A 14,737-nucleotide genomic window follows, 5' to 3' on the forward strand; every position below is an offset into this window, starting at 1 on the left:
AAGTCTAAAGATCTGGACACTTCAGACCAACTTGGAATTCTGGCTCCAATCTCTTTATACCAACCCCCTTACTCCTCTTGAGACAGGAGGGAAGGGGACAGGGCACAACCATTAAAAGAATGACACAGAAATTGATGATAGTACATAAACTCGTTACAGCCAAGATGGTGGAAGATTTGACTTCCAGTGGACCCTTACTGTAATATATTAGCACACTAAATAACATACCCGCAGGCACCATGACAGTTTCCCGGCTGGCCATAAAAGATCAAAAAGTGGGTGGTGGCTCAATTCCCCACAAATCCCCACCCCTCCACAAAATAGTTGGAATAACCCTCCCACTTATTAGCATATGAAATTACCCGGCCCATAAAAACTAACAACCCAGTCCCTCTCAGGGCTTCCCCTCTCTCTCTTCCTCTTTCCTTTTGAAGTGGCCCAAACTCTGTCTGTGGAGTGTGTATCTCCCTGAATAAATCTACTTTCACTCTACTATGGCTCACTCTTGAATTCTTCCCTGCAGGAAGCTAAGGATCCTTACTCAGCAGGGTGCACCCCAGAAACTTGCCGGAAGCCTAGGGCACGATCTCGGGCTCCATTTTCTTGCAACACTCCCACCCCGCAGCCCTCAGGGTGCGTGGCCCCAAGAGCCTTTCTTCAGCTCGCTGGAGAACCCCAGGTTCTACGCCCTCCACCTGCGCGCTTGGGCACTGGGGACAGAAACAATACCTCCCAGGACCCTGAGCGCTGGGTTGGGGGAGGGGATCGGTGCTCCGAGCTTACGCCGGTTGCGGAGCCAAGAACCCAAATGAGAAAAGCTGGTGTTTATAGCTTGTCTGATTTTGGATTACAATTCCAACAGAGGAGCAGCCTGGATTATCCTCCATAGCGCCAATTAGTCAGGGGGCCACCTTTACAGGCGAGGATCCGGCCTGCTAGGGAGCGTTGCTTCTCTGCCCGCCCCGTCCCGCGGGGCTCTAGCTCCCCTTCGCGTCTCCAAGCCCTTCCTGAGGAGCCGAGGGACTTGCCCCTCCCCCCCAACCTCCCCGTGCGCGCCTGCGCACTTGGGACCTAAAAGGCACTCTGCGGAATTTCGGCGGCTTACACTTAGCGCCGGGGGTCCTTGGAGCCTGGAGATTGAGGGCTGTGAGGGAAGCTCCGTGGTGGCCGCTGCTCTTTTGAAGGAATCGAGCGCGGGTCGGGCCAGGTTTTGCGGACCAGGTCGAGGGTGAGTCTTCTGTCCCAGGTCACTAGGCGTTTGGTCCGGAGTGAGGGCCTGCAGTTCTGAGCCCGGGTGGCGCGGGGATTAAGCTCGTGCGGCCGTAACTGGGCGCCGCCCCGGCCTATTCTGTAATGCGAGACGCTGAGGTCCGGCGTACCACCTTCCTGGCCTCAGCCGCTGAGGCCCGGCCTTGGAGAAAAGGCCTAAGGGGGAAGTCATAGGTGGAGCCTCGGAACGAAAGTCTCCTGCAGAGACGCGGTGGGCCGCCCCGGGGGTGGGCGGTTGTGGTGTCCGAATTACCGCGTACGCAGAGCTGCAGACCCGGACACGGGTGACCGCGGCCCGTATCCCCGCCTCCTCGTTTCCATTTGTGGCTGCAGGTGGTGGGTAGAGAGTCAAAGGGGCGTGGAGGGTAGGTTTTGACGGAGTCACGAAAAGCCTGCGTTGTAATGAACCCTGTTTCCTTCCTCAGCCCTGCCGGTCTCCACAGAAGGTGTAAGAAGTGAAACGAATCGCCGCTGCGCCTCCAAAAGCCAGGTTCTTTGTGAGTTTGTGCTGCTGCTTTGTTTCTGTGAAATGCTTTGATTTTCGGACCCGAGATTTTTTTTTTTTAATTTCTTCCTTTGGAATGTCTGGCCTAAGGAATGATCTATTTATTGATTTGGGCCTTAGGATTTTCCTCCCTTATTTATAGATTCCACTTTCTAGTGCCCACTTAATGCAGTTCTACAGTTAACCATGTGCTATAGATTCAGTTGCTCTGTGATCAGTTTTTCCTAAGGATTCTAACGGTGGAAATGGCCTTGTTGGAGGTTAATGTTCATGCTTTGTTTTCGGCTGTGACTTGTTAAGGAGTTGTTAAAGGTTTTAGGCAGCTTTAATTACGCCAGAGTATGAATGGGGATTTTTTTTTTTCCCCAAGGGAATCCATTGGTGGAAATTTGGGGGACCAGTCCAATGTGGCTAGAGGTTTGGCAGCATGAGTTTATTTTGTTTATTTTTGACAAATGAACATTTTGATACTGGTATACATTGTGTAATGGAATGCTTACCACATCGACTAATTAACGTATCCATCACCTCCCTTGACAAGAATACTTAAGGTATACTCTCCAGAAATTTCAAGTATATAATTTATTATTATTATTATTATTATTATTATTATTATTATTATTATTATTATTATTATTATTATTATTTATCATCTATACTAACCATGCTGTATATTAGGTCTTCGGAACTTATTTATCTTATAACTGAAAATTTGTAATATACAGATCATGAGTTTATTTAGGGTATGTCTTTGGATAGACTGAGAGGGGTGTATGTTGTGGTTAAGAATTTTGAACCTAAATTAAGGGGATTTGAATCTTGACTCCACTTAAATCTGAGTGAGTTTGGGCAGTCTTTCTGTGCTGCACTTTCTTCATATGTAAAATCGGAATTATAATAGTATATACTTTACAGGGTTGTTTTGAAGATTACCTTAATATTTGTTAAAGCCCTTAGACGATTACCTGGCACATTGGAAGAGTGCTTAATTAATATTAACTCTTGCTATTAATGATGATTCTTAGTCATTCCCTGTTAACTCACTGTGTTCCCAAGAATAATGAAAATATGGAGTTAATTATGGATGCTTGCAAGCAGGAAGATGAATCAGATGCTTAAGTGTATCAGAATACGGATTCTTAACATAAAATCTTTGGACTCTGTCCATGGGTTTTCAGGACAAGAAAAATCTCAAGATATATACAGAAGTATTGTGTATATTTATCAGTGGGTAGTTTGGGGGAGGAAGTCTATCATTTCATGATATGATCAGTTGTTTAAGACCCAACAGGATTGATTCTCACTGATCTAGAATCCAAGTCTGGAATAACTGGGAGTGACTTTCAGGATAATCTTAAAAAATTAGTATCTAGCAATTTGGAAATGGTTGAGTAACTCATACTCTAGCCATGTGATGGAATGTTATGCGATAATAAAGATTATGTTTATAAAGAGTCATAAGAAAAAAGTATATAATGTAATGTTGAGAAGTATTTTTTGTTCTCAATAAAAAAATTTAAGAAATTGTTACATATGTATCCTGAACACTAAGGTAAGGATTAATAAGATATTTTGCAAGAATTTAATAATTGGTTATTCATTGGAGTGCAGGAGGGATTAACCCAAGTTATTGAGGAACTGCTGTGAAATAAGCATTTTTTTTCTTTCTGCTGTGCATACTGTCTCTTAATCACTTTGGAAATATCATGAACCAGCATTGTGATCTCTGGGTATTAATGAAATACAATATTCAAGAATTGGTAAGAATTATTTTTTCAGTCACATTGACTTCCCCGTTGTTACCACTTGTGCAGGCCTATTTTCTTAATAACTGTAAGGTACCCTATCTCCCCAACTCATTAAAAAATTCTTTTTCATGGGAATAGCTTTTGTAAAAACATATTTCTGACGATGGAGTTAATGCAGGCTTGTGACATATTTAGTAACTGAGGAACCCAAAAGAGAAGAAAATTAAAATTATTTATAGTCCCAACATCCAGAAATAATCACTATTAATATTTAGAGCATATTTTCTCAAAATATTTTTACAGCATTTGTGGTTTTATATATGGCTTTATTTCAGAATAGGATAGGAATAACTGAAAATTTGAAAGAAACCAAGACCTCTAGTTCTTAATTTAAGAGAGGAATTCAGTACTCTTGATTTTGTAATACTCTCATGGATGTATGGAGAAAGGTGAAGTCCCAGTGATCCCCTTTTGGTTTTACAAATCTTCCAAGTATTTATAATTCTTTAGATAGAAATGGCAATTAAATTGACAGATTTAATTATAATTTAAAATTAGTTTTAAAATCTCAGAAGAAATATTAAGATATTTTTCTCCCCCATCTGTTGATCTATTTAATTTTAATCGGTTAAAAATCTAAAAAAAAAACAATTAAAAAAAAGTTGGGGGTGGGGAATTAGGTTTGTTTTCTTGTTTATTAATGGAGGTACTGGGGATTGAGCCCAGGACTTTGTGCATGCTAAGCACGTGCTCTATGAGTGAGCTATACCCTCCCCTCTCAAAAAACAATTATTTTAACCTCATAGAAGTAGACCTGAGCAAGGAAGGCAAAATAATGTGATTATACTATATAACTCAGTTGGTAATGGTATTTACCTAGTCATAATAATAGAAACTGAATATCTGTTTACCCTGAAGTAGAACAAAACCACATTGGAAGGATAGGGAGATGCAACTATGTACATGTGAGGTGGAAGATGGGTGGATAAAAGTTAGCTAAAACTATGCCTTCCATAGTAGGAAGTCACTAGATAATGATTGCAACTGAAAATTCAGAAGTAGCAATATTAGCATGTTATTTGAATATATGGTGTTAAAATACCAAAAGGAATAGCTAAAAGAAGTGAAAATTATTGCCTCTTGATTTGGAGGACAGGGGAAAAGATAGCAGGGATGGAATTGTTGGGGCTTTTTGTGGTATTCCTTGCAGAGCTGTTTTTAATTTATGTGCAGGTGTAAGTGATACATATAAGTTTTTGATTAAAAAATTAGGAGACGCCAGAGAAGATCAAACTAAAGAACACCTGGGATACCATCCAGTAGCGGTAACACAATAAAACTTTATTCCAAGCCCATTCAGACTCTTTTATGCACATGCATATATATGTCTATGTAGTTTTCCTGCCAAAAACAGAATCTCATTACAATACTATGTTCTAACCTATGTTTTCCTCCCAGCAATATGTAGTGACCATCTTTCCATGACATCAAATAAGAATTTTACCTTTATTTTTAGTGAGTGTTTACTTTTCTGTTGTTTGAATGCATGATAATTTATTTAACCTTGTTAAAGGATATTTAGATTCTTTCTGGCTTTATTTGTCCTATTATAAACATTTTCCACAAATCATTTCATTCTTTCTGCATCATACCCGGAGTGTCCATTTCCCCACAGCCTTAGTAATATGAGGTATCATCAGTTTTTTAAATCTGCTAATCCAATTTCTTTAAATGTATCTCCTTAGTTACTAGTGAGTTTTAACTAGTGCGTTATTCCTACTTTCTAGAGAATTATCCGTGCTCAGGTTTTACAAATTGACCTTTCCCAAGCCCGGATACCAAGAGAATTGGGTTGGTAAATGAGGCCATGTAGGCAGTATTGATGATTCTTAACTAGAAAATGATGAACAGTGAGCTCTGAGGATTCTGGGAAGGATAGTTCAGCCTGGAGGAAGGGGTCCCAGTGTACAAGCACAGTTTTGCTATTATAAAGACTGCTAGGCATGGTCTGTGCAGGTGGTTCTCCAATTGTCGCATTTGGACCAGCAGCATCAGCATCACCTGAGAACATTTTCAAAAAGCAAATTCTCAAGCCCAACCCCAAACCTAGTAAATGCCAAACTTTAGGAGTAGGGCCCTGCAAACTGAATTGTAATAAGCCTTCCAGGTGTGATTCTGATGGATACAAAAGTTTGATTACCAGACTTGCCCGTTACGATCACCTGGGGGGAGGTTTAAAAATCCTGATTCCTGGGTCATGCTGTATGCTAATTAAATCAGAATGTTTGGGGGATTTTAGGCATCAGAATATCTTAAAGATCTGCTGATGATTCCAGTGTGTGGCAATGTTTGGGAAATTCTTGTCTATACTATTTCCTATGTTCAGGGTTAGGGAGGCAAGCCAGATTCTTGTGTCTCAAGGAAGTTCTGGTTTAGATGGTATAACCACTTCTCAGTTGGAAAGGTGGGAATTGGGGGAGATGGATCCGCACAGGACAGATCTGGATAGCCTCTTAGGGCCAGATCAGCCTCCCTGTGGTGGGCGGCTAAAATGTCTGCTAGATGTCTGGACATGTGTTTCCGTGTAGGAGAGTCTGCTCTGTGTCTATCCTTGTGCAATGATTTTCTTGTGGTTTGGGGAAGGACATGTATTTGTCTAAACTACCTCTTACCTCTTCATAACTTGTCTGTGTGTTACGGGGTGGAGGGGTGTTGCATGTAGGAATGGAGAAGTGGTGTGGTTTTTAAAATCTGGGGACTCTTAGATAATTTTGTCCTCATGACTTCATGCTCTTCCCCCAGCTCTGGCTTCTGTGGACTCTGCTACTCCAGTAAATGACCCTTGAGGAAAACTGACAGTTCTTGCAACTCTGAAATCATGGCACATGTGAGTTGATGTTTCTCTGTATTTGAAATGCTATAATTTTTTTTCAGGTTATGTGAACATTCTCATTAGTTGTCCTGAAACTTCCTAACAGAACCCTGTCCCATAGCTTCTTCCTAGTTGCTCCCATTCTAGTGAAGGACAGAGCCAGACAGCCTGGCCCCTCCTGTGCATCCTCTTCTCCGTCCATGTCCATATGTGAATTGACCAAATTATTCAATGTCTCCTGTGTGTTAGTCTTTGCCTAGAGCAGAGATAAAGCGGAAATGAAGTCTCTAGAGGGAAATGACTGATATTAGGCTCTCAGGACCAGAAAACATTTTAGAACAGCACTGTCCACTATTAAAAATATAAAATTAATGTCTTCTTATCACAGTAGGCCTCATGTCAGTCTCATAAAAAGTACAGAATAATATGCAAGGCACATGGATAATCTTAAACATTTTAATAGTCACATTTTGAAAAGTAAAAAGAAACGTGCAATTAATTTTAATGTTTTATTTAACCCAATATAGCCAAAATATTATTTCAAAATGTAATCAATATAAAAATTATTGAGATTTTTACATTCTTTTTTCTTTCTAAAATCTTCAATATTTGGCGTGTATTTTATATTTACAGCACATCTAAATTTGTACTAGCCACAATTCAAGTGGTTAGTAACCACAGGTGTCTCAGGTAGCATATCGTACATTACGGCTTTAGAAATTTTGTGTAAATTGTCAATATAATTTAATACGTTTTAAAGTATAGAAATATGTAAATATTGTCATTATTAAGTCCAACATATCTATGCAATGGACTATTTTGTAAGTTTAAATATTAAGAAGGATTTGTTATAAGGGAAAATGCTAATGATACAAATAGTGATGAGCTTGGAAGAATTTTTTAATTTTATGCAAACTCTACTTTTTAAAAACAGATTTTGTGGTTCATTTGGGGAAAAAATTCCATCTTTAATTTTTTTTCTAATCCTTAAAGGAACAGAGGTTAGAGTAAATCACATTTATTGAGAATGTTTTTAGGCCCATGCAAGCAGTAGTGTTACGAACACTATTTCAATTAATTATGGAGTTCTTTTTTTTTCTCCTTTATGTTATTGTGTTAGTTTCAGGTGTACAACAAAGTGATTCAGTTTTTTTTCAAATTATATTCCATTATAGGTTACTACAAGATTTTTTTTTTTGCTACAAGATTTTGAATATAATTTCTTGTGCTATATAGTATATCCTTGCTACTTATCTATTTTATGTACAGTAATTTGTATCTGTTAATCCTAATCTGTTAATATTTGTAATTTGTCCCTCCTTCCCTCTCCCTTTAATAACTTTAGTCCCTTTTGTTTCCTTTTCTTTTTTCTTTTTTTTGGTATACTTTTTTTTATTGAAGTATAGTCAGTTTACAATGTGTCAATTTCTGGTGTACAGCATAATGCTTCAGTCATACATGAACATACATATATTTGTTTTCATACTCTTTTTCACTGTAAGTTACTACAAGATATTGAATATAGTTCCCTGTGCTATACAATATGAACTTGTTATTTATCTATTTTATATATATTAGTATCTGCAAATCTCGAACTCCCAATTTATCCCTTCCCACCCCTTTCCCCCCACCCTGTAACCATAAGTTCATTTTCTATGTCTGTGAGTTTGTTTCTGTTTTGTGTATAGATTCATTTGTATTATTTTTTTAGATTCCACATACTAGTGACATCATATTGGATTTGTCTTTCTCTGACTTACTTCACTTAGTATGATATTCTCTAGATCCATCTATGTTGCTGCAAATGTTAATATTTCAGTCTTTTATGACTGAATAATATTCCTTTGTATATATATTACCACATCTTAAGCCAGTCTCCTGTGATGGCGACTTGAGTTGTTCCTCTGTCTTGGCTATTGTAAGTAGTGCTGCTGTGAACATTGGGGTGCATGTATCTTTTCGATTATTCGAGTTTTCATTTTCTCCAGAAATATATCCAGGAGTGGGATTTCTGGTACATATGGTAGCTCTATTTTTAGTTTTTTAAGGAACCTCCATACTGGTTTCCATAGCAGCTGCACCAATTTACATTCCCACCAACTGTGTAGGAGGGTTCCCTGTTCTCTACACCCTCTCCAGCACTTATGATTTGTAGACTTTTTGAAGATAGCCATTCTCGCTGGTGGGAGGTGATGCTGCATTGTAGTTTTGATTTGCACATCTCTAATAATTAGTGATGTTGAGCATCTTTTCATGTGCTTGTTAGCCATCTGTGTATCCTCTTTGGAGAAATGTGTATTTAGATCTTCTGCCCAGTTTTTGATTGGATTGTTTATTTCTTCGGTATTGAGTTGTATGAGCTGTTTGTATATTTTGGATATTAATCTCTTGTTGGCTGCATCATTTGCAGATATTTTCTCCCATCTGTAGGCTATCTTCGTTCTGTTGATGGTTTCCTTTGCTGTGCAAAAGCTTTTAAGTTTGATTAGGTCCTGTTTGTTTATTTTTGCTTTTGTTTCTTTTGCTTTGGGAGAATGGCCTAAGAAAATATTGTTAACGATTTAGTGAAACTCAAATTCCCCAAACATATCTGGAAATAAGTAAAATTAGGTATCCTATAGTATATAGGAAGTTTTGTCTATAGCAGTGGGGGGCAAACTACAGCTTGTGAGCCATACTCAACCTATGGTCTGTTTCTGTACAGCCTGTGAATTAATTACTTTTTGAAAGAATTGTTTAAAAAAAGAAGGAAAAGGGGAAGGGTATGCAGAGCCTAAATATTGGCCTTTTCAGAAATAATTTTACAAATAATTTGTGGGTCTGTCATTTCAGGATTTGGTGATGTTCAGAGATGTGACTGTAGACTTCTCCCAGGAAGAGTGGGAATGCCTGAACTCAAATCAGAGGAATTTGTACAGAGATGTGATATTAGAGAACTATAGCAACTTCGTGTCACTGGGTAAGTTTATCTGTGTCAAATAATTTATAAATTCACACAACTAAATTTCAGGGTTATCTTTCTAAAAACTAGCTGAGTATCTGTTATATAGTTTGGGAATAGGCATCTTCAGCTACTAAACTATTAAATAGCACTTTTAATTTCCCCCAAAATTCAGTGAGCTTTACATTTTCCTTTGCCTTTTCTGTAATTGCTTCTCTTTAATGACAGTTTGATATAAATTCTTTCACACTCAGACAAAACCATTTTCAAAGAAATCTGGTTTCATTCTGCTATGGATGGTCTATTATCTATTAACTTAACCTTCAATGTGAGTAGAAAGACAGAGCTTATTCAGTGTATATGTTACTGTGATAAATCAACAGTTTGTTAAAACTCAAATGGACACATTCAGTTTAATAGAACAGATATATTATTTTTTAATTGATTTATGATTACGAGTTTAAAATATATGAACTTTGCATTTAACACTGGATGAATATACTGACAAACTAATTATTTTCCTCTTAGCAAAATATAAAAAGCAAAAATTGTACCCAGTAAACATGTATAGTGCGTACCGTGTACCTGGCACTCATCCAAGCGCTTTGTTTAAGTCAAACCTCAACAATCCTATGGGTATACATTATTTTTCCTTTCTTCCCACTGAGAGAACTAAGGCCATAGTGACTCAGGTGACAGAGAGGCAGGGTTTAAATCAGTGCTCTCAATGATTACTTCCTCAAGAGACAGAGCCTGTATGAGTTGGCAATTAAAATAAGACAATATTCTTACCTCCCTGTTCTTGTGAGTCCTTGTGATCCTGAAGCCACTTTAATGTGAATGTTTTTCAGTCCTATTACTCTTCTGAAGGCTTGGTCAAGTATATCCTTCCTTTATTATTTTCTATTATGTTTTTTCAAGGCGGTTGTTCCATTTCTAAGCCAGATGTGATCACTCTATTAGAGCAAGGGAAAGAACCCTGGAAGGTTGTGAGGGATGAGAAAAGAAGATGGAGCCTAGGTGAGTAAGTGCTAATCAGGGCAAGGTAAGCTGTTATGACATGGCATGTCCCTGCTGCTGGGAAGGGAACACACCCCTGAGATGTTGGTTTTAGAGGAAAGACCTGAAACTTGGGAAGAAAACTTAGATCTTGCCAGGAAACACCAAAGAAATTTCATCTGTACTTCCACTTATCACTTGTTTCTTCAATCTTGTGTTTCCTTCTCATTTCCATGAGGGAAGGCTTTCTTCCCCAATGACCACATTTTACCTGTACTTTGAATCTAATTCCTTTCTAGCTCATCTTTTTATTTTGCCTTTTGTGTATTTATTTCTTCTTCGCCCTCTTCTCATGGAGTTTACACTGTAGTAGGGAAATCATACAACAAACAAATAGTAACAAATAAATGAATGGATTACTAAGTATCGTGAAGTGATTTAAGTATTATGAAGAAAAGTGAGTAGGATAAGAATATGGAGGATTATGATGGGTGAATGGGGTAATTTTAGATAGGGTGGTCAGGGAAGAGGAACTAGGTGGAAGAGGCTCCAGTGTGTCAAAGATGGAATAATTTGAGCACATATATACATAACTGCAATGTATTGCAGCACATAAAACATTCTTAATTCTGTAAATTCATAATGATGCTAACAGTAGATTGTTCACCGTTGGAAACTACTAGAGAACTAACTTATTTGGAAAGCATACATTTAAAGCAAAGGAAGCGTTTATCCCGCCTTCCTTGTAAGAACTGTCCCAATAGGTAGTAGATGGGGTGGTATTTTTCTTAATAAAAGTATTCAGTGAATAAATGAAGAATGATACAGAGGATTACCATTTTGGAACCCACAGTAAGCTACTGGATCTAGGCACTGAACATCAATGCAGATAGCATCACAGAAATAGAGACGATCAGACATACAGTAGGAGGTAACTGCCAACAAAATTGGGCCTAAGTCTAATGGGGCTTCTAAAGCCAACTACCAGTTTATTGGAGAAAGAGGAACATGTTCTACTATACCTTAGAAATGTAGTCAGCAAAATTCAGAGTATGAAAAATGCTATATGGTCAAAAACAGTTATTCAACAAATTATAAGGTGGAAGTCAAAAAATAGTAGGAGACTCTATAGGTTTTAGACATGTAGAAGACATGTCTACCACTTGTACATTATAGACTTTGTTTAGATCAATTATTATGGTTTTTAAATTGTTTAAAATTTTATGTGTGAGATAGCTGAAAGTGTGAACACTGATTTTTGATATTCTTGAAGAATTACTGTTCATTTTTTTCAGGTCTGGATAATGGTATTATGGTTAACTTTTAAATACTTTTAGAGATAAATACTGAAGTGATTACAAAAAATAATATATGGGATTTGCTTCAAAAACTGTGAGGAGAGTGGATTAGGGTCTGCAGAGGCCAGCATTGGGCTTGGTTGATGGTCATTGAGGCTGGTTCATAGATACATGGACATTTATTATTACTCTTCTACTTTTGTGCATGTTAGAAATGCTCTGTAATAAAATTTTGTTTTCTTTTAAAGTAATTAGGAGACAAGGAAAAGAAAGAGATGAGACATTGGTGAAAAATTTATATAACTTTTTGGAGGAATAAAAGCAGACACATGGGGTACAGGGAAAGTATCTTAAGATGTGAGGTATTAGAATATATTTGTAGGCTGAAGGGAATGATTTCAAAGAGGAAGATTAAGATTGATGGAGTAGAGAGAGAGGATAGTTTGAAAGCAATGACCTTCAGTAAAAGGGAAGGACTAGGAGCCAATATATGAAAGAAAACCAATGCATATGATAAGGTTGGTTGGATAACATACTGAGGGGAGAATAACATTTTTCTTTCAGTTGTTCTGATTCCTTGATGAAAGTAAGCAGTAAAATTATCAGTAGAATGTGAGAATTATTTGGAATTCAGTATGGACTATTCGGTATTTGATCAGTTTTGATTCACACGAGTGTAATTCTGTGTGATAGAGTTTTAACACTTAGCAGATCTTTTGATACATTAACCCTGGTGTTAATGTGACTAAACTGCCTCTGTCATAAATACTCTGTATCCATATCATCTTGTATATCGAAGGTATGATATCTTAGGAAACAGATTAACTTTGTGACCAGGTAATTTGCTCCTTATTTTCTTTTTAAGTGAAGCCGATATCCTGAAAATGGAAATAACATTTCTCCTTTTACATTGCTCTGAGATGGGCTAATTTACGTTAGTATTATTCTTCTTATTAGCATTATTCACATTAGCATAAAGCTTTGGTTCAATAGAATACAGCTAGTATCATACATTAAGAGACAATCTTTAAAGTTAGAACATTAAAATTTCCTACCTAGGCCAATCTTTTGGTGTTTAGTGTGGCCTTTTGTTTTAGAGTAGGTCTAGCCAGTGTTTCTTGATTAAATCACACGTACATTGCTTAGCTATTATTTCAGTTTCTTTTTATTTAAAGTAGACCAAGAACCTAGATAAAGGAGTCTACTTGCAGAATCCTTCATGAATTTTTATGTTTCCCATCAATCTTTACTAGTATCTCACTCATGCCTTTGACAACAGTGCAATGTGCATGTATAGCCAGAACTTCCAAAGCATTGAACTTAGTTTTCATAAATAGAAATGGTTGTCTTGGAGGGAAAAGAACTGTCATAAACAAATCTGGGAACAACCATGGCTGACTTTTTACACAAATCATAAGATTACAGTTCACTTGTTTATACAGTTGACCCTTGAACAACATGGGTTTAAACTGTGGGTCCATTTATACATGGGTTTTAAAAAATAAATACATACTACAGTTCTACATGATCCGAGGTTGACTGAATCTCTGGATGCAGAACTGCAGATATGGAGGGCCAACTGGAAAGTTACACGTGGATTTTCAGTATTGGGGAGAGGGTATTGGCTCCTCTAATCCTCATGTTCAAGGGTCAGCTGTACTATAGAGTAGTCTCCTAAATGGGAATGTTCAATATGCCAAGGTTTTTTTTTTTCTTTTTGACTTGGGGGAGGTAATTAGGTTTATTTATTTTTAGAGTGCTGAGGATTGAACCCAGGACCTTGTGCATGCTAAGCATGTGCTCTACTGCTTGAGCTATACAGGGTATATATACCCACTTTGTATGCCAAGGTCTTAATCTGGCATGTTGTTTAGGTGGGAAGCCGTATAGAAGAGTCTCAGTTTCACTGTATCAACACTGGGAATTTGGGGGGTGGGGTGGGGGTGGTAATTAGCTTTATTCATTTATTTCTATTTGGAGGAGGTGCTGGGGCTGGAACCTGGGACCTCATGCATGTCAAGCATGCTCTCTACCACTTGAGCTAACCCCCTCCCCCCGCCTTTTTTCTAAACACCTGGAATGTTTTGTTTGTTCTTTAAATTAAAATCTTCAAATTTTATGGGATAAGTTTTATAACTTGTTGCACTTTATTTTTTATGAGTGAATTTGGACATTTTGCCCTAAGTTTGTTTATACTTTTGTTCAATGCTCACTTCTTTTGTTTCATTACTTTTTCTATTGTTCAGTGTTTCTTATACCAGTTTGTATGGGCTTTTATGCTGTGTATGCTTTCTCATTTTTCTTACAAATGTTTGGGCCTCTGATTTTGATTTTGACTACAGCTTTCCTTTACATCACTGGTTTTTAATTTTTAATTTGCAAGTAAATCTTTGAAATTAACACCTTAATAATAGTTGTCATACCTTTGTAAGCTGCCTACTTATTTATACTGTTATGACTAGCTAATTACCTTCCATTTTATATATCATTTATGTCTGATTTGTCTTAATGAGGGCTTAAATTATTTTTTTCCCAAAAATGTTTATAAAATTGCCATAGCTTTACATTTCTTTCTTGAATGAGGAGATGGAGATAGACAGGAAGAGAGAGAGAGAGACAGAGGGGAGGGAGAGACCAGGAAAGAGAGGAAGTAAGGAAGAGAGGAAGGGACAGACGGAGGAGAGAGGGAAGGAGGAAGACACAGATTTCGTAGTATTTTCTGTCCCATTGATTTGTCTCTGTTCACAAATTATCCACACTATTTGAATTGTTGCCTTTTAACGTCTTCTTACTATATCCTTTTTGAAATAAACTTAATGAAGTATAAACAGATACAGAAAAATACAGAAATCATAATGTGCAGCTCACTGAATTTTCACAAAGTGATTACACCCGTCTAATCAGCACACTGATTGAGAAATAGATCTTTACTAGGATGTCAGCTCCCTCCTAACTTTTTCCAGTCATTCCTCCCTGCCAAAGTTAACTGCTAGCCTGACTTTTAAGAAGTCCATAGATTAGTTTTACTCTTTTTGAACTTTATAAAAATGAAATAATATAGTATGTATTCTTTTATGGTTGGTTTTGTTTACTCACCATTATGTT

General features: G+C 37.5%; 1 protein-coding gene across 3 annotated transcripts in view; it reads left to right on the forward strand.

Annotated features, from left to right (window-relative positions):
• The first annotated feature begins 383 nt into the window (after positions 1-383).
• The window catches only part of LOC105075662 (uncharacterized), a 29,623-nt gene continuing 15,269 nt past the window's right edge, over positions 384-14,737 (forward strand). For all 3 annotated transcript variants that reach the window (XR_012509364.1, XR_012509363.1, XM_010963559.3), the window contains exons 1-5: positions 384-1,228; positions 1,695-1,766; positions 6,325-6,409; positions 9,227-9,353; positions 10,257-10,355. Coding sequence is in view for 1 of the 3 variants with exons in the window: in XM_010963559.3 (XP_010961861.1) it covers positions 6,401-6,409; positions 9,227-9,353; positions 10,257-10,355 (235 nt within the window). In the remaining 2 variants the exon portion in view is untranslated. The remainder of the gene's footprint in view (positions 1,229-1,694; positions 1,767-6,324; positions 6,410-9,226; positions 9,354-10,256; positions 10,356-14,737) is intronic.

Source organism: Camelus bactrianus, chromosome 9 (assembly GCF_048773025.1).
Source record: "Camelus bactrianus isolate YW-2024 breed Bactrian camel chromosome 9, ASM4877302v1, whole genome shotgun sequence".
Lineage (NCBI taxonomy): Eukaryota > Metazoa > Chordata > Mammalia > Artiodactyla > Camelidae > Camelus > Camelus bactrianus.